At 42.8% G+C, this 24,368-nt stretch overlaps 2 protein-coding genes, 1 long non-coding RNA gene and 1 pseudogene across 5 annotated transcripts in view; 3 read left to right on the forward strand and 1 right to left on the reverse strand.

Annotated features, from left to right (window-relative positions):
* LOC106571255 (lysophospholipid acyltransferase 2) overlaps positions 1–1,094 on the reverse strand; it is a 77,082-nt gene extending 75,988 nt beyond the window's left edge. Inside the window, exon 1 of one of the 2 annotated variants that reach the window (XM_045695614.1) lies at positions 468–1,094. In XM_045695614.1, coding sequence (XP_045551570.1) covers positions 468–554 — 87 coding nt within the window. In that variant the 5' untranslated portion in view covers positions 555–1,094. The remainder of the gene's footprint in view (positions 1–467) is intronic. The other variant, XM_014144071.2, reaches the window with a different exon arrangement.
* Positions 1,095–1,229: 135 nt separating this feature from the next.
* Positions 1,230–9,282, forward strand: LOC106571260 (transcription factor E2F6-like; annotated as a pseudogene).
* A 2,445-nt stretch (positions 9,283–11,727) lies between these two features.
* LOC123723907 (uncharacterized) lies at positions 11,728–14,694 on the forward strand. Its single transcript, XR_006759149.1, has 2 exons — positions 11,728–12,409; positions 12,789–14,694. It is a non-coding gene; the product is annotated as an uncharacterized lncRNA (long non-coding RNA).
* A 1,504-nt stretch (positions 14,695–16,198) lies between these two features.
* The window catches only part of LOC106571254 (arf-GAP with SH3 domain, ANK repeat and PH domain-containing protein 2), a 39,087-nt gene continuing 30,917 nt past the window's right edge, over positions 16,199–24,368 (forward strand). For both annotated transcript variants that reach the window (XR_006759148.1, XM_014144069.2), the window contains exons 1-2: positions 16,199–16,730; positions 22,329–22,401. Coding sequence is in view for 1 of the 2 variants with exons in the window: in XM_014144069.2 (XP_013999544.2) it covers positions 16,599–16,730; positions 22,329–22,401 (205 nt within the window). In the remaining variant the exon portion in view is untranslated. The remainder of the gene's footprint in view (positions 16,731–22,328; positions 22,402–24,368) is intronic.

Genomic DNA, 24,368 nt, shown 5'->3' on the forward strand with positions numbered 1-24,368 from the left:
TAAAACTGGTTACATTATAGCCTGATCAGTAAGAAGCCAATGTCAACTGTAAATCCAAATCTAGGGTTCTTGTAGTCTAGACAGGCTACATATCCTGAACACAGAAATCTGCGGCACATTTGTTCAAATAAGAGACTATTTAAAAGTATGGCTGATGATTCATTGTCGACCAAACGTTACATTTTTGTGACATTTAAAGGGAGCCTTTCATTTAATTCAATTATTGCGAGATGTGCGCTTATGCCAATGTGGCATCAACGTGTTGAACGACTGTATCAAACCAATCCAAATTCATGATTTCCTATGAGGGGAAAATGGCAATACCAATACCGTTGTTTGATAGTGAGGAACCAAAGACCATTGGCTACACAATGTTGTTTTTGCTGCAATTTTGGACATGCGACGTATGATAGAAATACTGAGAAAAAAAAAGCGTATGTAGAAGTAACAAGAATGAACCTATTTACCTGGTCGAGAGGAAGATTGATGATTTCGCTTATGGGTTGCAGCAAACTGGATCCAGTGCATGCCGGGGACACGGTTTCAGTAGCCATGATTCACAGAACGTTGAGAGAGTCCTCTGCTCTTCTTCCCCTCTGACAGTGAATCCCAGATTCGCCCCGACTCTGATACTACATCCACCGCTGTAGCTGCTGCTGTTTGCTGCTGGCCACTACTGGCTGTCGGTTGCGCTACAGCACGGTTTAGGCGCAAATACTTCCCAAATCAACCATAATTTGGGCGGGGAAGGATTCGACTCATTCCTGCTCTAGGCAATGGTTTGCGAAAATATCAGCACCATATTCCAATTTAAAGGCTAGACAAAATAGGCCCAAGTACCACTGAATTAAAATAAGAAAAGGGTTAAGTTGTTCTTTTATTCTCCGTTTCCAGTTGAAATAGGCTTTTTACACGTTATTTTCATTTCTCCTGTAGTCTAATATATATATTTTTTCTTTATAAATAGCGGACAACAAATATTATATTAAACTCAGGCGCTCGTTGCGCAGTTGCTCGGCTCCATACCTCGCGCACAGTTTACTGAACGCAAAATAAGATGCTGCGCTGCGGTCTTCTCTTCTCGTCCCCTAACAGAAACACTTATTATTCACCCCAATCCTGCAGGTGGCGGAAAAGAAATATCGGTAACGACACGTATTTCATACAATCATACAAGGAAGACGTAATCCCACCTTCCTTTGCTTTTCTAATATTTTCATTGGCTGACGTTCATCACATGATGCCAACTTCCGGCTTTGAAAATCATATTTTCCTGTCCAAGAAACGTGAATTTGAGATAAACAAATAAACGTGATATTTAATTTAGCGACAAAACGTTCGAATGTTGCTGGTGGTCGTCGTCACATATATTTGGCTATGGTGAAATGCGTGGTTCTGGGGTGTCCTAATCGAAGCGACAATAATAAAGGAGCGTTTCCGAATCGACCTTCTAAGAGGTTTTTACATTTTCCTAAGGACCAGACTCGAATAGAAGTGTGCCTTGCTCCCCAGCGAAAGACGGAGAAGTAGGATTCAACGGAGGAGCACATCATATGTGAAAAACACTTTCTGACAGACCACATAACGCCACTTGGAAAAAGCGATGATGCCATTCCTATCATGCCACCATACTTCGACGGACCACTACATCTGATCAACCCGTGGACGCGTAGGAATTCGTGGATGATGATGCTGTAGCAGTTGCTACGACTAGGCACGAGAGGATACGCGCATGATCACTTTGATTGATGGCGTTCTTATTGCATTCATTGTAGTCGTTGTTTTTAGTAATCCCTGTCTACATATATTTTATTTACAGGATGTTGATGTTGAAGAAGAATATGATGAACCAGGCCGAGACAGAACCATCTGCATCTATGTAAGGTAACAGCTCTCTAGCCTTTATGAAATATAATAAGCATTCTTCCTTTTGTGTTTTGAACTACAGGTACTTGCATTCTACACTTCTGAGCATCTCTCTAGGTGTTTGAAAATAACGAGGCATTTTTAATAAATCACATAATAAGTTGCATGGACTCATTGTGTAGAGTAGTAGTGGTTAACATGATTTTGGAATGACTACCCCAACTCTGTACCCTACACATACAGACAATTGTAAGGTCCCTCAATCGAGTAGTGAATTTCAAACACATGTTCAACCACAAAGACCAGGGAGGTTTTTCAATGCCTCGCAAAAAAGGACACTGATTGGTAGATGTTTAAAAAGCAGACACTGAATATCTTTTTGATCATGGTAGTTATTAATTAGGCTTTGGGTGGTGTATAAATACACCCAGTCACTACAAAGATACAGGCGTCCTTCCTAACTCAGTTACCGGAGAAGGAGGAAACGGCTCAGGGATTTCACTGAGGCCAATGGTGATTTTAAAACAGTTAGAGTTTATTGGTTGTGATATGAGAGAACTGAGAATGGATCAACAACCGTGTAGTTACTCCACAATACTAACCTAAATGACAGAGTGAAAAGAAGGAAGCCTGTACATAATTTACAAAAAATATTAAAAAACATACATCCTGTTTGCAACAAGGCACTTAAGTGGTTGTTGTTGTTTTGTATCCCTCTTCAATCTAGATCCTGTGAACTGGTTGAAGGCACCAAGACAAGACAAGGTATGCGTGATCATCATTACTGAACATCTATTATTATTCAAAATCAACCTGGCGTTGAATGACCCTCTGACACTTCCTTGCCTTGTACAATTCCTGCATCCAGGGCCGGCTCCAGGCATAAGTGACATAAGTGGTTGCTTAGGGCCCCAGGCCGCTAAGCAACCGCTTTAAAACTGGTAAAAAATTCTTGCCACCACATGGAAAATGGGTAGAATTGTAGGAGATTAGCTGTAAAACTGCACAAAAATTCGCTGTGCCCCATGGCAAAATGAGTAGCATTGCATGAAATTTGTCATAAAATTGCAAAAATGTCTCTTCTCCCCATGGCAAAATGTTCAGAATTGCAGGAATTTCACTTTAAAATGTATTGTTTTTCTCTCCGCCATCAAGAGACAGGGCCACTAAAATGTTTAGTAGTGGGGGTGGGGACAACAAAATCTCGCTTAGGGCCCCCAAAAGGCTGCCTGCATTGCTAATGGAATCCTATGCCCTATTTAGTGCACTACTTTTGACCAGGGCCCACTACTGGTCAAAGTAGTGAACTACACTGAGTGTACAAAACACTTGGTAGTACAAGAGTAGTGTTATCACTGTTAATTTTCATATCCAGATATGGTAACTGCCCCTAAATCCATAAAACACACAGTGGTTTACTTTTATAATCAAGATACAGTGAATGGCTATTAGCTAACTAAAGTACTAGAATATACAGTGTTCAAAACATGCTCTTTCCATGACATAGACTGACCAGGTGAATCCAGGTGAAAGCTATGATCCCTTATTGATGCTACTTGTTAAATCCACTTCAATCAGTGTAGATGAAGGGGAGGAGACAGGTTAGAGAAGGATTTTTAAGCCTTGAGACAATTGAGACATGGATTGTGTATGTGTGTCATTCAGAGGGTCAATGGCAAAACAAAAGATTGAAGTGCCTTTGAACGGGGTATGGTAGTACAGTTTCCCGTGTGTATCAAAATGGTCCACCACCCAAAGGACATCAAGCCAACTTGACACAACTGTGGGAAGCATTGGAGTCAACATGGACCACCATCCCTTGGAATGCTTTCCACACCTTGTAGAGTCCTTGGCCTGACGAATTGAGGCTATTCCGATGTTCCGAATTGATGCGAGTAAGACATTTAAGCGTGTTAACCCTCGCAAGGCTGCCGGCCCTGACGGCATCCCTAGCCGCATCCTCAGAGCATGTGCAGACCAGCTGGCTGGTGTGTTTACGGACATATTCAATTTCTCCCTATCCCAGTCTGCTGTCCCCACATGCTTCAAGATGACCACCATTGTTCCTGTACCCAAGAAAGCAAAGGTAACTGAACTAAATGACTATCACCCTGTAGCACTCACTTCTGTCAGCATGAAGTGCTTTGAGAGACTAGTCAAGGATCATATCACCTCTACCTTACCTGTCACCCTAGACCCACTTCAGTTTGCCTACCGCCCCAATTGATCCACAGACGATGCAATTGCCATCACACTGCACACTGCCCTATCCCATCTAGAGAAGAGGAATACTTCAAGTTGAAGTCGGAAGTTTACATACACCTTAGCCAAATACATTTTAACTCAGTTTTTCACAATTCCTGACATTTAATCCTAGTAAAAGTTCCCTGTCTTAGGTCAGTTAGGATCACCACTATATTTTAAGATTGTGAAATCTCAGAATAATAGTAGAGAGAATGATTTATTCCAGCTTTTATTTCTTTCATCACATTCCCAGTGGGTCAGAAGTTTACATGCACTCAATTAGTATTTAGTAGCATCGCCTTTAAATTGTTTAACTTGGGTCAAACTTTTCAGGTAGCCTTCCACAAGCTTCCCACAATAACTTGGGCCCATTCCTCCTGACAGATTTGGTGTAACTGAGTCAGGTTTGTAGGTCTCCTTGCTCGCACACGCTTTTTCTTTTATGCCCACAAATTTTCTATAGGATTGAGGTCAGGGCTTTGTGTTGGCCACTCCAATACCTTGACTTTGTTCTCCTTAAGCCATTTTGCCATAACTTTGTAAGTATGCTTGGGGTCATTGTCCATTTGGAAGACCCATTTGCGACCAAGCTTTGAACTTCCTGTCTGATGTCTTGAGATGTTGCTTCAATATATCCTCATAATTTTCCTGCCTCATGATGCGATCTATTTTGTGAAGTGCACCAGTCCCTCCTGCGGCAAAGCACCCCACAACATGATGCTGCCACCCCCGTGCTTCATGGTTGGGATGGTGTTCTTCGGCTTGCAAGCCTCCCCCTTTTTCCTCCAAACATAACGATGGTCATAATGGCCAAACAGTTATTTTTGTTTCATCAGACCAGAGGACATTTCTCCAAAAAGTACGATCTTTGTCCCCATGTGCAGTTGCAAACTGTCGTCTGGCTTTTTTATGGCGGTTTTGGGGCAGTGGCTTCTTCCTTGCTGAGCGGCCTTTCAGGTTATGTCGATATAGGACTCGTTTTACTGTGGATGTAGATACTTTGTATCTGTTTCCTCCAGCATCTTCACAAGGTCCTTTGCTGTTGTTCTGGGATTGATTTTCACTTTTCGCACCAAAGTACGTTAATCTCTAGGAGACAGAACGCGTCTCCTTCCTGAGCGGTATGATGGCTGCTTGGTCCCATGGTGTTTATACTTGCGTACTATTGTTTGTACAGATGAACGTGGTACCTTCAGGCATTTGGAAATTGCTCCCAAGGATGAACCAGACTTGTGGAGGTCTCCAATTTTATTCTGGGGTCTTGGCTGATTTCTTTTGATTTTCCCATGATGTCAAGCAAAGAGGCACTGAGTTTGAAGGTAGGCCTTGAAATACGTCCACAGGTACACCTCCAATTGACTCAAATGATGTCAATTAGCCTAACAGAAGCTTCTAAAGCCATGACATAATTTTCTGGAATTTTCCAAGCTGTTTAAAGGCACAGTCAACTTAGTGTATGTAAACTTCTGACCCACTGGAATTGTGATACAGTGAATTATAAGTGAAATAATCTGTCTGTAAACAATTGTTGGAAAAATTACTTGTGTCATGCACAAAGTAGATGTCCTAACCAATTTGCCAAAACTATAGTTTAACAAGAAATGTGTGAGTGGTTGAAAAATGAGTTTTAATGACTCCAACCTAAGTGTATGTAAACTTCCGACTTCAACTGTATGTAAGAATGCTGTTCATTGACTATAGCTCAGCATTCAACACCATAGTACCCTCCAAGCTCATCATTAAGCTTGAGGCCCTGGGACTGAACCCTGCCCTGTGCAACTGGGTCCTGGACTTCCTGACGGGCCGCCCCCAGTTGGTGAAGGTAGGAAACAACACCTCCACAAGGGTGCGTGCTCAGTCCCCTCCTGTACTCCCTGTTCACCAATGACTGTGTGGCCAAGCACGTCTCCCAACTCAATCATCAAGTTTGCAGATGACACAACAGTAGTACAGTAGGCCTGATTACTAACAACGACGAGACAGCCTACATGGAGTAGGTGAGGGCTCTGGTAGTGTGGTGCCAGGAAAATAAGCTCTCAATCAACGTCAACAAAACAAAGGAGATGATCGTGGACTTCAGGAAACAGCAGAGGAAGCACCCCCTATCCACAGCGACGGGACCGCAGTGGAGAAGGTGAAAAGCTTCCAAGTTCCTCGGCCTACACATCACTGACGAACTGAAATGGTCCACCCACACAGACAGTGTGGTGAAGAAGGCGCAACAGCGGCTCTTCAACCTCAGGAGGCTCAAGAAATGTGGCTTGTCATCTTAATTCCTCACAAACTTTTACAGATGCACAATCAAGAGCATCCTGTCGGGCTGTTTCACCGCTTGGTACGGCAACTGCACCGCCCTCAACCGCAGGGCTCTCCAGAAAGTAGTGCGATCTGCCCAATGCATCACCGGGGACAAAGTACCTGCCCTCCAGGACACCTACACCACCCGATGTCACAGGAAGGCCAAAAATATCATCAAGGACAACAACCACCGCTATCATCTAGAAGGCGAAGCCAGTACAGGTGCATCAAAGCTGGGACCGAGAGACTAAAAAACAGCTTCTATCAAGGCCATCAGACTATTAAATAGCCATCACTATCACATAGAGGCTGCTACCTATATACATAGACTTGAAATCACTGGCCATTTTAATAAATGGAACACTAGTCACTTTAATATTTGGCTCCCGAGTGGCGCAGCACTCTAAGGCACTGCATCTCAGTGCTAGAGGCATCACTACAGACCGTGGTTCAATTCCAGGCTGTATCACAACCAGCCGTGATTAGGAGTCCCATAGGCCGTCATTGTGAATAAGAATTTGTTCTTTACTGACCTGCCTAGATAAATAAATGAAAATATAAAATAAAATCTATAATAATAATGTCTAAATATCTTGCATTACCCATCTCATGTATATACTGTATATACTATACTATTATACTGTATCTTATTCTATGCCGCTCTGACATTGCTCGTCCATATATTTTTATATTCTTAATTCCGTTCCTTTACTAGGTTTGTGTGTATTGGGTATATGTTGTGTAATTGTTAGATATTACTGCACTGTCAGAGCTATAAGCACAAGCATTTCACTACACCTGCAATAACATCTGCTAAACACGTGTATGTGACTGATTTTGTTCTGAGGGTAAAAGGAGTGCAACTCAATTTTAGGAAGGTGTTCCTAATGTTTTGTAAACTCAGTGTATGTAGGGAATAGGGTCCCATTATGGATGCAGATAATGTTGAATCAATGTCTTGTTTTGGCTTTGATAAAATATTTGTACCTTTTTCCTACTGTAGCCAGTGCCACTGAACCCAATCCAGTGGTACCGGACACACCATTTGTCCTCCAGGATCTGGCTCTGTTGACCAAGATGTTCCTAAGGCTATTGCGTGGCATCCCTCATGGTTTCATGGACCTAAACCTCGTGGCAAAGAACCTCAACACAAGCAAACCGAGGGTCTATGACCTCACCAACTGCCTGGAGGGATCAACCTTATTCAGAAACAATCTGCCAACAAGATCAAGTGGTTGTGAGTACTACGGTTTCAACACACAAGCTCTTTGCCAGTCTGTGCTCCCACCTTCTGTGCTTATTTGTCTGTTTTGATAGGATGTGTTCATGCAGGGTGGTATTCATTAGGCACCAAATGGAAGAAAACAGACTGAAATAGGGAGGGACTACCACCTGAACTTGTCCAGTAAGAAAGACAAATTTTCTTCAGTTGCAAAACGTTTAGAAACGTCTTCCACTGCGTGCCCTAATTAATATGTGACTCCTGTCCTTGAGCTGTTGTTGTCTATTAATGTTCTATATTATGTCATGTTTTATGTGGACCCTCGGAAGAGTAGCTGCTGCTTTCACAACAGCTAATGGGGACCTAATAAAATACCAAGACCAGATCACCCTGCATGGTAGCAAGGGGTTTGTCTGTATTCTATAACTGAGTGTGGTACCATCCTGTCCCTCCCCAGAGGTCCGTGTCCAGTCACCAGTTTTGTGGGGCCGAAGCAGAGGTTTTAGCGGGAGCTGCAGAACCTGAAGACGGTGGAGGAAAGTCTGGATGAGCTCATCAAGACCTGTGCACAGCAGCTCTTTGACATGACGGACGGCCTAGACAACAGAGAATATCCTTTTATAACATAAACACTGTAAAAAACTGTTGGGCACTAAAGCACCATGTAAAAGTGGTCGGCTAGCAGGCCCTCGCCCGTCTGAGCGGTCGGCTGTGAATGCCCTCGCCCGTCTGAGCGGTCGGCTGTGAATGCCCTCGCCCGTCTGAGCGGTCGGCTGTGAATTCCCTCGCCCGTCTGAGCGGTCGGCTGTGAATGCCCTCGCCCGCTGGAGTAGTGTTTCTCAGGGGAGTAGCTGGGCCGACTCGGGGAGTACCGGTAGTGATTGCGCTCCCGTGAAGGTGATGATGGCTTTAGCTGGGGGGGCCTACAGTGGTGGGGGTCAGGAAAGTAGCAGCTGTGCCGGTGCTCCATCGGCAGTGACTGAGGCCGGGTGGGCCTAGAGTATGCCCTCCTGATCTCTTGCTGCTCGTGACGTAGGTACTCGAGTGTGTGGTCACTCTGACCACTGAGGAGGCCTGGAGCAGGGCTGGTAGTCTCTTAGATGAGAGAGGTGTGTAGGGCCTTGCAACTCATCTTCCTCCGGTGCTTGACGGCTTTGTGTGTCAGAGTGGGCTGAGGTGGGTGGTGACAGCAGCCCCATATGTCGTAGGGATGCAGGATAACTTGTCTGCATCCTGGGGCGTGGAAACGACTCCTCTTCTGGGTTTTTCAACATCTCAACTAGAGCAGGTCAGAATCTGGTGATACGAAGGACCATGTAAAAACTATAAGTTGCTAAGTCCGGTTAGAAGGACCATGTAGAAACAGTTGACTGGTATGCCCTCCCCCATCTGAGCAGTCGGCTATGAATGCCCTCACCCGCTATACAGGGCATTCGGAAAGTATTCAGACCCCTTCCCTTTTTCCAAATTTTGTTACGTTACAGCCTTATTCTAAAATAGATTTTAAAAAATGGTTCCTCGTCAATCTACACACAATACCCAATAATGACAAAGCGAAAACATTTGCAAATGTATTAAAAATAAAAACAGAAATACCTTATTTACATAAGTATTCAGACCCTTTGTTATGAGAATCGAAATTGAGCTCAGGTGCATCCTGTTTCCATCGATCATCCTTGATCGGGGCGGAAATCCCGGGGGGGACACGACCCCCCCCCCCCATCCTGGGAAAAATGATTTGTCCCCTCCAATATATCACTGAAACATAACTATGTAATTTAAATAATATTAATAATACGCAATGAAAGCAATTGTGCTGATTATAGACACTTAATAGCGCGTTTTTAAATTTCAAAAGATTGCGACCCCCCCCCAACCTTTGCCTCACAATGGTTTGATCCACTGCCAGTTCCTTAGTTGGCAAGGTAAGAGGGGTCGTATCCACTGTCTGAAAGGCACTCAATGAACGTAACTGACGTGAGGTTAATCCAGTCATTCGCGCACACACACTAGCTGAATATGCAGAGCTAGCGGGCAAATATTAACTATTAAGCTAGCTAGTAATTATTCCATTTGTGGCCTCGTCAAATATGGAATCTTTGCTATCGTCAATTTATTCCAAGATCAGCATGCAGATGATGTAAGTTAGTGCTTCAAAGTCCCTGTGATAAGGTTAGCGATAAACTGAAGTCCAAACTGAACAGAACTACACTCTCTTCTACCATTGTCTTAAATATATTCAATGGTCTCGTTGCAAAAGCTAAATTGTCTCAAGGGAACTTTTATTTATTTTATTTCACCTTTATTTAACCCGGGTAGCAAAGATTATAGCGAACACCACTGAAATGGAATTGGTGCTCGCTAGCTTTGCAAATTCAGCTATTGTTGGAAGCCAGCCAATATGAAACAAACTATTAAAATTACAAAAGGTTGCAGCATATGTTGTGTAAATGGTGAACTCATACAGCTGTCAACTCTTGTCATTTTAATCCGTTTCACATTTGTTAGCTACCTTTTAGATCGAAGCCCAAATAGAATGATAAAAGATAAGATGATAGAAGCCCATCTCCTACTGTAAATAACCTACACACTGTGTGTGTGTGTGTGTAGCCAGCCAGCCAGCCAGGTAGAAAAATGGCAGAAAAATAAGACGGACATCAGAGTATTTTTCAGTACACCAAAACGCAAAGTAAGAACCCTAGTAGCCTAATATCTCAAAGACTAGTTGATAAAATGTTCATAAGAAAGAAATGAAATTCTAATGGAAATGTTTCACAATGATGTCATTAGGCAGAGCAGGCAACAGATGGCACACAGACTGCAGAGTTGGGGACAGATATGCAGGGACAGACTGGCAGAGACAGGGAGTCTCAGGTAAGTTTGAGTCTTTGTTTGGCAACATTATGAAAGGTTCTCAATTTTTTTTACTTGTAAAATAGGAACATAATTGGAAAATGCCATGGATACCCCCACTCTCAACTTAAACTGGTGACTGAACTAAGATTTGTTAAAGGCAATGATATTGCTGTTGTGATTAGTGTAGTTTTGGGTACCGGTAGTTAGGAGTACGGCAAACACCTTATTTCTTTAGTTCCTCAATATACATTTACCATATTACAATGTAGGCTATGTGTTACAGCACTACTTTTGGTGTCCCCATCAGGAATTGCTCTTGAGAAAATGTAATGTAATTGTCCCCTCCAAAGTTGATATCAGATTTTCTCCCCTGTCCTTGATGTTTATACAACTTGATTGGAGCCCACCTGTGGTAAATTCAATTGATTGGACATGATTTGGAAATGCACACACCTGTCTAAATAAGGTCCCACAGTTGACAGTGCATGTCAGAGCAAAGACCAAGTCATGAGGTCGAAGGACTTGTCTGTAGAGCTCCAAGACAGGATTGTGTCGAGCCACAGATCTGGGTAAGGGTACCAAAAAATGTCTGCAGCATTAAAGGTCCCCAAGAACACAGTGGGCTCCATCATTCTTAAACGGAGGATGTTTGGAACCACCGAGACTCTTCCTAGAGCTGGCCGCCTGGCCAAACTGAGCAATCGGGGGAGAAGGGCCTTGATCAAGGAGGTGACCAAGAACCCGATGGTCACTCCGTGGAGATGGAAGAACCTTCCAGAAGGACAGCTATCTCTGCAGCACTCCACCAATCAGGCCTTTATAGTAGAGTGGCCTGACGGAAGCCACTCCTCAGTAAAAGGCACATGACAGCCCGTTTGGAGTTGCAAAAGGCACCTATAGGACTCTCATACCATGAGAAACAAAATTCTCTGGTCTGATGAAACCAAGATTGAACTATTTGGCCTGAATGCCAAGCATCACGTCTGGAGGAAAGATGGGTCCATTTTTTTCAACAGCAGAGACTGGGAGACTAGTCAGGATTGAGGGAAAGATGAACAGAGCAAACTACAGAGAGATCCTTGACGAAAACCTGCTCCAGAGCGCTCAGGACCTCAGATTGGGGCGACGGTTCACCTACCAACAGGACAACGACCCTAAGCACACAGCTAAGACAATGCAGGAGTGGCTTCGGGACAAGTCTTTGAATATCGTTGAGTGGCCCAGCCAGAGCTGGGAATTGAACCTGATTGAACATCTCTGGAGAGACCTAAAAATAGCTGTGCAGCTACGCTCCCCATCCAGCCTGACAGAGCTTGAGAGGATCTGCAGAGAAGAATGGGAGAAACTCCCCAAATACAGGTGTGCCAAGCTTGTAGCGTCATCCAAAAGAAGACTTGAGGCTGTAATCGCTGCCAAAGATGCTTCAACAAAGTACTGAGTAAAGGGTCTGAATACTTATGTAAATGTGTGGGAAGGTTAGGTGGAGAGGAGAGGAGCAGGACAGCCTTTTTTCAAACACTAACACCACCTTTTACATGGTACAAACACTGGTATTTTAAGAAGCTAACAACACTGAGAATAGTAGATAAGGAGACAACCCAATATTAGCAAAATGCAGACTGATAATAAAATACTGTCAAAAAAAATAAGAAAGTCACTCTCTTTGATTTACGCTGTGAATGAACCAACATTTTGGTACACAATGTTAGGATTAAGGCCATTACGATTACGCTGCAGAAACAGTCACCAGTCCTAAAGTACAAACAATTTGTGTGTCCTGCTGTTGTATTTTCTTTAACTGCCTCTGGACATTAGCATGTGACCCACAGAGACATTAGTGGTATCAAGGTGTTCCAGGAGCAGACGGTCGTTGCCATTAAGGCCCCGGAGAAGACCAAGCTGGAGGTGCCCACACCCAAGGAGGTACAGTAAGGAGGGCCAAACTTAAACCTGCTTTACAGACCTGGGTTGTGTTCATTAGGGAACACAGTAGCAAAACGTGGTGCAATGAAAACTGGCGTTTGTTATTGTACAAGCTAATATAGTACGTTTCCGTTTCCACGGTTTTCTTCCGTTTCGTGCCTAATGAACACAACACCACTCTGTAGCTGTATATGCATGCAAAAAAATAAATTGAATTGAACTTTGATTAAATGAGTTGATTCTTCACATGGGATGATTTCACTGAACAACAAAAGAAAGGGAATATTGAATGATCCCTCGCATCTCCCAAAAACGTTTTCAACATACATCTGTAAAATGATAGCCTTAGAACCTAAAGCTTTGGTTGTCTTCCTCTCAGGCTTCCATGTCTTCTCCCTGGACCTCCTCAATGTCCACCTCTTGAACATCGGAATCTGAGGCCTCATCTTCACTGTCACTTTCCAACCTTGTTGAGGATGGCTTGTTGTCAGGCTCAAAAAGCCTCAAATTTTCGCGGATGGCCACTAATTTTTCAACCCTTGTATTGGTCAGTTTGTCGCATGCTTTGGTGTGTGTGTTCCCAAACAAGGACCAGTTGCGCACTGAGGCGGCTGATGTTGGTGGGATTTGGAGGATGATGGAGGCAACAGGGGAAAGAGCCACAGATCCACAAAGTCCCTTCCACCAGGTGGCTAATGAGATATGTTGGCACAGCTGCCATATTGCATCTCCATCTCAAAGCCCTTGCTTGGAAGTATACTTCGCCAGACTGCCAAGAACCTTGCCCTCATCCAGGCCAAGGTGGCGAGACACGGTAGTGATAACATCATAGACCTTGTCGATCTCTGCTCCAGACAGGATGCTCTTGCCAGCATACTTGGGGTCCAACATGTACGCTGCAGCGTGTATGGGCTTCAGGCAGAAGTCTTCATGATTGCAATACAGTCTTCTTTCTCTATGATTTGCTTGACCTTCTGTTGAACTCTGCATCCAGAAAATGAGTAGATAAAGCATGTCTGGTTGGAGGGGTGTATGCTGGGCGAAGAACATTCAGAAATCTCTTCCAATAGACATTGCCTGTGAGCATCAGAGGTGAACCAGTTGCATTCACAGCTCGAGCAAGACATTCATCAGCATTTCTCTGACTACGTTCCTCCAATGAGTCAAAAAAACAGATTCTGATTCCAGGAGGACCATGAGCTGTTGCTATCGATAAGGTGTCTGATTCATCATTTTCACCTTGAATAGAAGTAGAGGGACTTTTGTCAGAGGTTGCTTGTTATGAGCGCTGAGGGAACTTTATGCACTTGGCCAGATGATTCTGCATCTTTGTTGCATTCTTCACATATGATTTGGCACAGTATTTGCAAATGTACACAGCCTATCCTTCTACATTATCTGCAGTGAAATCTCTCCACACATCAGATAGTGCCCGTGGCATTTTCCTGTAAAGATTAGAAAAAAATGAGTAAAAAAAAATATATATATATATATATATATATATATATACAATTCCATGTACAGATAAATAGTTAAGCAGTTTGATTAAAACTCCTTTGTAAGATAAATGTTTTAAAATTAAACTTGTATGGAAACAGGTGAATTAACACTCCTCAGTTAGCAGGCTCAAGCAAGCTAAAAACTCACATGGTAGCAAAAACTAACTAGCAGAAATTGTTAAGTTAGAAATTATTTAAACACACTTTGCTGTAGGCTACTATTTACTAGTTAACAAAAAATCATGTATGTCATATAAAATGTATTCACCCCACTCAGTATTGTAATCAAAACTTACCAGAAAGCATGTAGTCCTTGGCTCAGACAGAGGTAGTAGTGTGGGCTCAATAGCATCTCATTAGTGTGCAAGATCTTGAGAATCAGCTGTACATGTGATGGAAGAATGCACTGTGCTTGCAGAGGGTTGCAATTCCATTGAATTGGGGATAGTTTAACCAAAATATGCCACAAGATCTAGAATTGCCATGTGTATCCCACAAAAAAAAGGTTCACTGTTATAAGCCAACTTTTTTTGGATGAATTTAAGCAAAATTCCCCAAATTCCAGGGCTTAACTTCCCATGGAAATTTCCCAAAAAGCTTCCGACCATTTGCAACCCTAATTGTGATTTATCAGCGGGTATTGCAGCCCCCTCAGTACCCCCAGTTCCCTTGGAACTGTGGATTTGACCATTGTCTAAAGCAGGGTCATCGTGTAAAATAGTGGATTGGAACATAATGTATACATGTTCTTTGCTTATGTAAAAAAATAAATCTGACCATGTTTTACATTTTCTTTTGTCTTCCCAATGTTAAAATAGTCTGTTATTACTAAAGAAGAGAACACTTAAAATGCATCCTCATATGAATAAACATGGGTGTGTGTGTGTATCATTTTTATATACAGTACCAGTCAAAAGTTTGGACACCTCCTCATTCAATGGTTTTTATTTATTTTTACTATTTTCTACATTGTAGAATAATAGTGAAGATGTCAAAACTATAACACACAAAAAAGTGTTTAACAAATCAAATATATTTTAGATTCTTCAAAGGAGCCACCCTTTGCTTTGATGACAGCTTTGCACACTCTTGGCATTCTCTCAACCAAATTCATGATGAATGCTTTTCCAACAGTCTTGAAGGAGTTCCCACATATGCTGAGCACTTGTTGGCTGCTTTCTGGGTTGAGTTGTGGTCAGGTGATTGTGGAAGCCAAGTTGTCTGATGCAGTGCCATCACTCTCCTTGGTCAAATAGCTCTTACACAATCTTTGCAGCAATTCAACCATAAAGGCCTGATTCATGCAGTCTTCTCTGAACAGTTGATGTTGAGATGTGTCTGTTACTTGAACTCTGCAACCCAAATAAGTGCTTCAATCTGAGGTGCAATAAACTCTAATGAGCTTATCCTCTGCAGCAGAGTTAACTCTGGTTCTTCCTTTCCTGTGGTGGTCCTCATGAGAGCCTGTTTCATCATAGCGCTTGATGGTTTTTGCAACTGCACTTGAAGAAACTTTCAAAGTTCTTGAAATTTTCCGGATTGACTGACCTTCATGTCTTAAAGTAATGATGGACTGTCGTTTCTCTGCTTATTTGAGCTGTTCTTGCCATAATATGGACTTAGCCCTATTTGGTAAAAGACCATCTTCTGTATACCACCCCTACCTTGCCACAACACAACTGATTGGCTCAAATGTATTAAGAAGGAAAGAAATTACACATTAACTTTTAAACAAGGCACACCTGTTAATTGAAATGCATTCCAGGTGACTACCTCATGAAACTGGTTGAGATAATGCTAAGCGTGTGCAAAGCTGTCATCAAGGCAAAGGGTGGCTACTTTGAACAATCTCAAATATAAAATATATTTTGATTTGTTTAATACTTTTTTGGTTACTACATGATTCCATATGTGTTTCTTCATAGTTTTGATGTATTTATTATTCTACAATGTAGAAAACCCCTGGAATGAGTTGGTGTGTCCAAACGTTTGACTGGTACTGTATGTCTTAACCCTTTTTTTTATTTATAGCCATCTGCAACATCTTGGCCATATACCTATTTACGAGGTACACCATTTGGAAAAGTTATTTATAACTATTCATTCATAAATAAGAGTTCCTATGATGCACACCTGTTGCCGGAGCCACCTTCTCTTCAACCTTTGTCGTAGCTGTCTGCTAGTGAGTGTTGAACGCCAACTGAGCAAAGGTAAATCAATCTCTGCTCCTTTTCGCCTAAACATGCCAATTCATGCGTTCGTCCCGCCCCTTTCTATGTTCAGGTTGACGCTTCACTTTATGCGCTCAGTCACAGGTTGTTGTGAAAACTGGAGCTGGTGGGATAGATCCGGATAGCCCACAGGGAGAAAGTGATTTCACGTTGTTTTTAATAATTTTATTGCGTGGGCAAACTGTAGTAATGGAATATTGGAGTACTTTTTCTTCGACGTGGATACAAGGATAACCCACAAATAAAGGGACATTTTACTACTGTAGTTTTACTGTATGTAGATCGACGCAGATACTGGATTGGCAAATTTGGGAGTAGCCTAACAGATCGTATGGCACTCTTTGATTTATAAATCTTACATTTCCGTTGTTTTTTTGTGTGTGAAACTTACTGTTTAATCAACAACAAATTGAGGAATAACGTATTTTATAGATATAAACGCATTTAAAGTGAACAAACATGCCGCTGCCGGAGTTGATCACGGTCACGGAATTTGTGGCTGAAACTAACGAGGACTACAAAGCGCCCACAACCTCGAATTTCACCACTCGGATGTCCCATTGTCGGAACGCCGTGGCAGCATTAGAAGAGGTGGGTGCAGGCTATGACAGTGTGAAAACTATTAATATAATTGACTCGAAATGTGGTAAAGGTGTTCTTAGATTAACATGTGCGCCTTTACGCACAGAGTAGCCTAACCGCATTTTAACAGTTATTTGTCGAGTTAGTTCAGTTTCCCTGAAAGTGATCAGGCTAGAACTTCTAAACTCAAAATAGTAACGAAAAAAAATATTTTTCTTTTCGAAATCAAAGCAGGTTTTCTTATCCTAGTTGTGTTGAACCTCGCCCATGCCATTCTCCACAAGTGTCCACCAACAACACCATAGTTTATAGGCATTCCATTCTAAACCAATGCCATTCAGCAATCCATAGACAAAAAATGTAGTTGAAAATTCCCTTTGAAAGATGTAATTATTGTAGGCTACAAAGGTCTCTGACTCGTAAAAAATGCCTTACACCATTGTGAGGAAGCTATCTTATCTGTTTGCCTACAAGGCAGTTTCACTTTGAAAACTGTGTGGACACTTCCACATGTTAAAGAGGCTTGAGCATATTTTAAAGGTGTCATTATTGTAGGCTACAAACATCTCTGTGACTTATGCAAAAATGCCTTACCCCAATGTGATGAAGCTATCTTATCTGTTTGCCTACAAGGCAGTTTCACTTTGAAAACCGTGTGGACACATCCACACATTAAAGAGTCTTGAGCCCTATACAAACTTTGAGTAGTACCACACCTTTAATGCCCAGTGGATCCCTCACACATCCATATCCATTGAATTGGCTTTCCTTACTAGGTCCCAAATGGCATACATATGGCTGGACTATTTGGGACATAACCCTTGTGTTGTTGGCATAAGGCCTACTGTCATGCACAGTAGATCACAACGGGTGTTCCTAAGGCATTCCTGGCATCTGTTGGCATTCAGATCTGCTCCTGATTGGTCTCTGGAGATGTGCTGTTGCCCTAGGCCAGGCTTGTAATAGGCTGGTGATAAGGAAGTGATCTCTATGCCTCAGGTCAGGCAGGTAATAGGCTGGTAATACGGAAGTGGTCTCTCTATGCCACCGATACACTACTGGCCTTACGGCAGGCTGTATGAATCACTGGATTGTTGTCACAGTGTATTACGGCATACTGTGTTTGCACAATGGAGGAAGACGCACACACACACACACACACACACACACTGCCATATGAGAGGATCTGCTGCTGTGTGTACAGTGTTGCAGAATATACCACATGAGGAGAGGTGACTAGCGAACACTTGTGTTAGTGTTACATTTAGTGGAATCTCTCAAAACAAGGAAGTGTTGTATTGCATTGGCTTTCTCTGTTTCACAACTGAAAGTCAAACAGCTTTTCCCCCTCCCCCATTTGATTTCACAGTTAATAGTGAACACACAGTGTATATCAAGTTGGACAGAAACACACATACATGCACATATGATTCAGTCATGTTGACCAAGTCAAATTTGATTGGTCACATACACGTGTTTAGCAGATGTTATTGTGGATCTAGCGAAATGCTTGTGTTTCTAGCTCCGACAGTGCAGTAATATCTAACAATTTCACAACATATACACACAAATCTAAGTAGGAATGAATTAAGACTATGTACATATGGACGAGCGATGTCAGAGCGGAACGGACTAAGATACAGTAGAATAGTATAGAAAACAGTATATACATATGAGATGAGTAATGCCAGATATGTAAACATTATTAAGTGACTAACATACCGTAGAATAGGATAGAATACAGTATATACAGTTGAATCTCGGAAGTTTACATACACCTTAGCCAAATACATTTAAACTCAGTTTTTCACAATTCCTCACATTTAATCCAAGTAAAAATTCCCTGTTTTAGGTCAGTTAGGATCACCAGTTTATTTTAAGAATGTGAAATGTCAGAATAATAGTAGAGAGAATGATTTATTTCAGCTTTTATTTCTTTCATCACATTCCCAGTGGGTCAGACGTTTACATACACTCAATTAGTATTTGGTAGCATTGTCTTTAAATTGATTAACTTGGGTCAAACGTTTCGGGTAGCCTTCCACAAGCTTCCCACAATAAGTTGGGTGAATTTTGGCCCATTCCTCCTGACAGAGCTGGTGTAACTGAGTCAGGTTTGTAGGCCTCCTTGCTCGCCCACGCTTTTTCAGTTCTACCCACAAATTGTCTATAGGATTGAGGTCAGGGTTTTGTGATGGCCACTCCAATACCTTGACTTTGTTGTCCTTAAGCCATTTTGCCACAACTATGTAAGTATGCTTGGGGTCATTGTCCATTTGGAAGACCCATTTGCGACCAAACTTTAACTTCCTGACTGATGTTGCTTCAATATATCCACATAATTTTCCTGCCTCGTGATGCCATCTATTTTGTGAAGTGCACCAGTCCCTCCTGCAGCAAAGCACCCCCACAACATGATGCTGCCACCCCCGTGCTTCACGGTTGGGATGGTGTTCTTTGGCTTGCCTGCCTCCCCCTTTTTCCACCAAACATAACAATGGTCATTATGGCCAAACAGTTCTATTTTTGTTTCAGCTGACCAGAGGACATTTCTCCAAAAAGTCCGATCTTTGTCCCCATGTGCAGTTGCAAACCTTAGTCTGGCTTTTTATGGCGGTTTTGGAGCAGTGGCTTCTTCCTTGCTGAGCGGCCTTTCAGGTTATGTCGATATAGGACTCGTTTTACTGTGGATATAGATACTTTGTATCTGTTTCCTCCAGCATCTTCACAAGGTCCTTTGCTATTGTTCTGGGATTGATTTGCACTTTTCGCACCAAAGTACGTTCATCTCTAGGAGACAGAACGCATCTCCTTCCTGAGCGGTATGACGGCTGCGTGGTGTTTATACTTGCGTACTATTGTTTGTACAGATGAACGTGGTACCTTTAGGCATTTGGAAATTGCTCCCAAGGATGAACCAGACTTGTGGAGGTCCACACATTTTTGGCTGATTTCTTTAGATTTTCCCATGATGTCAAGCAAAGAGGCACTGAGTTTGAAGGTAGGCCTTGAAATACATCCACAGGTACACCTCCAATTGACTCAAATTATGTCAATTAGCCTATCAGAAGCTTCTAAAGCCATGACATAATTTTCTGGAATTTTCCAAGCTGTTTAAAGGCACAGTCAACTTAGTGTATGTAAACTTCTGACCCACTGGAATTGTGATACAGTGAATTATAAGTGAAATAATCTGTCTGTAAACAATTGTTGGAAAAATTACTTGTGTCATGCCCAAAGTAGATGTCCTAACCGACTTGTCAAGACTATAGTTTGTTAACAAGAAATTTGTGGAGTGGTTGAAAAACGAGTTTTAATGACTCCAACCTAAGTGTATGTAAACTTCCAACTTCAATTGCACGTATGAGATGTGTAATGCCAGATAGAACAACACTAATGTCGAGAACAGACAGCAGGCAGGCAGCTGTAATGGCGGTTTTTACATCAGGTCGACTGACAGACAGCACTCTCCTTCCCAGTTCCTCTTATCTGCCTGACAGTTCCTGAGCAGCCTACTGTGGACTGGAGTGTCTTGCTGTTTCCTTGCCTGTGTTGCATGGTGGGTAGCTCTTGTCCAGGAAGCCTCAGTGTCAGCAAGATGCACGTAATGCCCTGGACCAGAGCTATGTGGTGGGGAACACTACCATATAGTCTCAGAGGAGGATCACTCTCCAGTCTAGCTCAGAACAAAGCTCTAGCTTGGTAGATCACTGCTGCATCCTGGGAGAGTCCCTGGGGCTTGGGCTAGGCTGATGCACTCCTGTCCTAGCATGCTTTCTCTCTCTCTCGCAGACTGCCCAGCCTGTCCCAGCTTGTCTGCTCCCGTGCCTTCCTCCCACTGGGTACACACTGGTTGAATCAATGTTGTTTCCACATCATTTTAATGAAATTACTTTGAACCAACCTGGAATAGACGTTGAATTGACGTCTGTGCCCAGTGGGCTGCGGCTGGGTGAGTGTCCACTGGGCTCCCTGGGCTGGGTGAGTGTCCGCTGGGCTCCCTGGGCTGGGTGAGTGTCCGCTGGGCTCCCTGGGCTGGGTGAGTGTCCGCTGGGCTCCCTGGGCTGGGTGAGTGTCCGCTGGGCTCCCTGGGCTGGGTGATGTCCGGCCACCAGACACATGTGGAGTAAAACAAAACCATTTGGTTTGGGTATGCATGATAGTGTGAAAAGGGTGTAAGAGAATGGCTGACACATCAACCAAGGACACAGCATTGTTTACATTACAGGACCACACCATCTGATCTCCACTGTTCTTTTAGTAGACCATTACAGGACCACACCATCTAATCTCCACTGTTCTTTTAGTAGGCCATTACAGGACCACACCATCTGATCCCCATCGTTCCCAAGTGTGGTTTTCCCACAAACCATTTCCTTGTTTTTACAGCCTCTCTGGTTTCTGAGCTTCATATCAGAGACTGTATCTTGGCAGTGCACTACTTTTAACCAGAGCCCTATGGGAATATGTTGCCATTTTGGACGCACAGAGAGTGGCTGCCTATCACTATAGCATTATGGTTGTGCAGGCAGACCGTGGGCTTGGCTGGCATGTTTCCATGTCTGTCTTGTTACTGTGTAAACAGTAGGGCTGGGCTCAGGACTGCATGGCCATTCTCACATTCACTGCTCTAATCTCAGGGGAATTCATACACACACAGTGACTAAGGACTGGGCTGTGAGTGAGTGAGTGAGTGACTTTCTGTTTACTTCCTGCCTCATAGATGTGTTTCTTTGTGATCCCTCTCCCTACAGCCTCTTAATCAAATCACATTTTATTGTCACATGCGCCGCATACAACAGGTGTAGACAGTGAATGGTTACTTACAAGCCCCTAACCAACAATGCTTTAAGAAGTTAAGAAGAAAAATGTGTAAGTAAAAAATAGATTAGTAGAAAAATAGAAAATTAAAGTAATAAATAATTAAACAAGTAACAAATAGTTAAACATGATGTACCTCATAGATGTGTCTCTTTGTGTTCTCTCTCCCTACAGGCTCTAGATGTACCTCATAGATGTGTCTCTGTGTGTTCTCTCTCCCTACAGGCTCTAGATGTACCTCATAGATGTGTCTCTGTGTGTTCTCTCTCCCTACAGGCTCTAGATGTACCTCATAGATGTGTCTCTGTGTGTTCTCTCTCCCTACAGGCTCTAGATGTACCTCATAGATGTGTCTCTGTGTGTTCTCTCTCCCTACAGGCTCTAGATGTACCTCATAGATGTGTCTCTGTGTGTTCTCTCTCCCTACAGGCTCTAGATGTACCTCATAGATGTGTCTCTGTGTGTTCTCTCTCCCTACAGGCTCTAGATGTACCTCTTAGATGTGTCTCTGTGTGTTCTCTCTCCCTACAGGCTCTAGATGTACCTCATAGATGTGTCTCTGTGTGTTCTCTCTCCCTACAGGCTCTAGATGTACCTCATAGATGTGTCTCTGTGTGTTCTCTCTCCCTACAGGCTCTAGATGTACCTCTTAGATGTGTCTCTGTGTGTTCTCTCTCCCTACAGGCTCTAGATGTACCTCATAGATGTGTCTCTGTGTGTTCTCTCTCCCTACAGGCTCTAGATGTACCTCATAGATGTGTCTCTGTGTGTTCTCTCTCCCTACAGGCTCTAGATGTAGACAGAGGAGTTCTCCACAAGATCAAGAAGTCTGTCAAGGCCATAAACATCTCTGGCCTGGGTGAGTACTAAACAGTATAGAACCGTACAATACAGTACACTACAACACAGTACATTACAGTGCAACACAGTACAGTACACTACCACATAGTACAGTACACTACAACACAGTACACTACAACACAGTACAGTACAGTGCAACACAGTACACCACAGTATAGTACACTACCCTACAGTACAGTACACTACAACACAGTACACTACAACACAGTACAGTACACCACAGTACAACACAGTACAACATAGTTCAGTACAGTACACTACAACACAGTTGTACAGTACATTACAGTAATTACAGTACAGTACATTACAGTGCACTACAGTACATTTCAGTAATTACAGCACAGTACAACACAGTACAGTACAACACACTACACTACGGTACAGCACAGTGCAGTACAACACAGTACATTACAGTACAACAGTACAGTATATTACAGTAGAGCATATTACAGTACAGTACAACACAGTGCATTACAGTACCAACAGTACAGTGCAGTACATTACAGGACAGTACATTAGTGAGTGAGTCAGTCCTGGTGTACAGTTTCCATATATCCATAATGTATATAGCATCTATATCACATTCACTACACCCACTAACCTCTATACTCCAGTTGTATATTGCACAATAATATTAGTGTGTCTGACTCATTAGTGTATGAGAGAGAGTTTATAGCACCTCAACACATTCCTCCCATTCCACACACTTGTCCCAGCAGGCCTAAGGAGCAGAGGTATATTAAACGTCCCTACTCGGTTAAACCCAGGCCCTTTTCTTCCATGACTGTCCCTCTCCACCCAGTCCACAGACCTCCCAGTGTAATCCCAGGGGCTGATCATCACGGCTCTAACCGAGTTGGATCTGCACATGCTAGAAATACCTTAAAGCTAGAATCCTTCATTGAAACAATAACAAGCTCTTTTCCCCCGCCCCGGTTTCGCTAAAAAGCAGTCTCAACAAACGTTGGGGTAAAACAAGCTTATATGTTGGGTTCTCATGGAGTGTGACAGTTGAACTGAGATCATCATGCATTTATAAGTTATATTCTTCAACAATAAATGGGTACATATTATTCATTTTTAAGTCTAGCTTTAACGCCACATTGCTTTTGTTTGGAGCTGCTGTGTAAACTAAGCTCTGAGTCTTTACACACACTTTACAGGCCCAACATGCTCGTCACTGTTATGAAAGGCTGTGTAAGAATGGCATCGTTAGTCTGGTCCCAGATCTGTTTGTGCTGGTCTTGAGTTGACAACTCCTATAGCTATTGAGTTGGCAAGGCAGCACCAACAGACCGGGTTAGGTGTTTTTACTCAGGATTTATGTCATGTATTTATGGCAACTGAAAGTGTTGAGACTGGTGGGAAGTCAGTCAGGAAAGTAGTAGAATGATTTTCATCCTGTTTCTGAGACATGCACACTGTTCTAATGAAGCTCCTGCATGCTCCTGCATGTGCTTCTACATCTGCGTTGCTTGCTGTTTGGGGTTTTAGGCTGGCTTTCTGTACAGCACTTTGTGACATCGGCTGATGTAAAAAGGGCTTTATAAATACATTTGATTGATTGATTGAACACCACATCCAAGCCAATTTCCTGTCTTACAGGGAGAATTCCTGACGCTCAGCACTCTATGAGACGCTTTCTGTATGTCCCTGGGGGGATAAAGTTGTATTGAATTGAATGTATTCGCCTTCCTCAAGTTTATCAGTGATCAGACCTAACATTTTTCAGGTCAGGTCAGTTTAGAAAAGACAGTATCACAGAGATATGAAATGTCCACTAACAAGTCTCACTAACTCTATAGGATGGCATAGAGGATCCTATTACATTACATTACATTTAAGTCATTTAGCAGACGCTCTTATCCAGAGCGACTTACAAATTGGTGCATTCACCTTATAATATCCAGTGGAACAACCACTTTACAATAGTGCATCTAAATCTTTTAAGGGGGGGTTAGAAGG

Source organism: Salmo salar, chromosome ssa15, assembly GCF_905237065.1.
Source record: "Salmo salar chromosome ssa15, Ssal_v3.1, whole genome shotgun sequence".
NCBI classification, from domain to species: domain Eukaryota; kingdom Metazoa; phylum Chordata; class Actinopteri; order Salmoniformes; family Salmonidae; genus Salmo; species Salmo salar.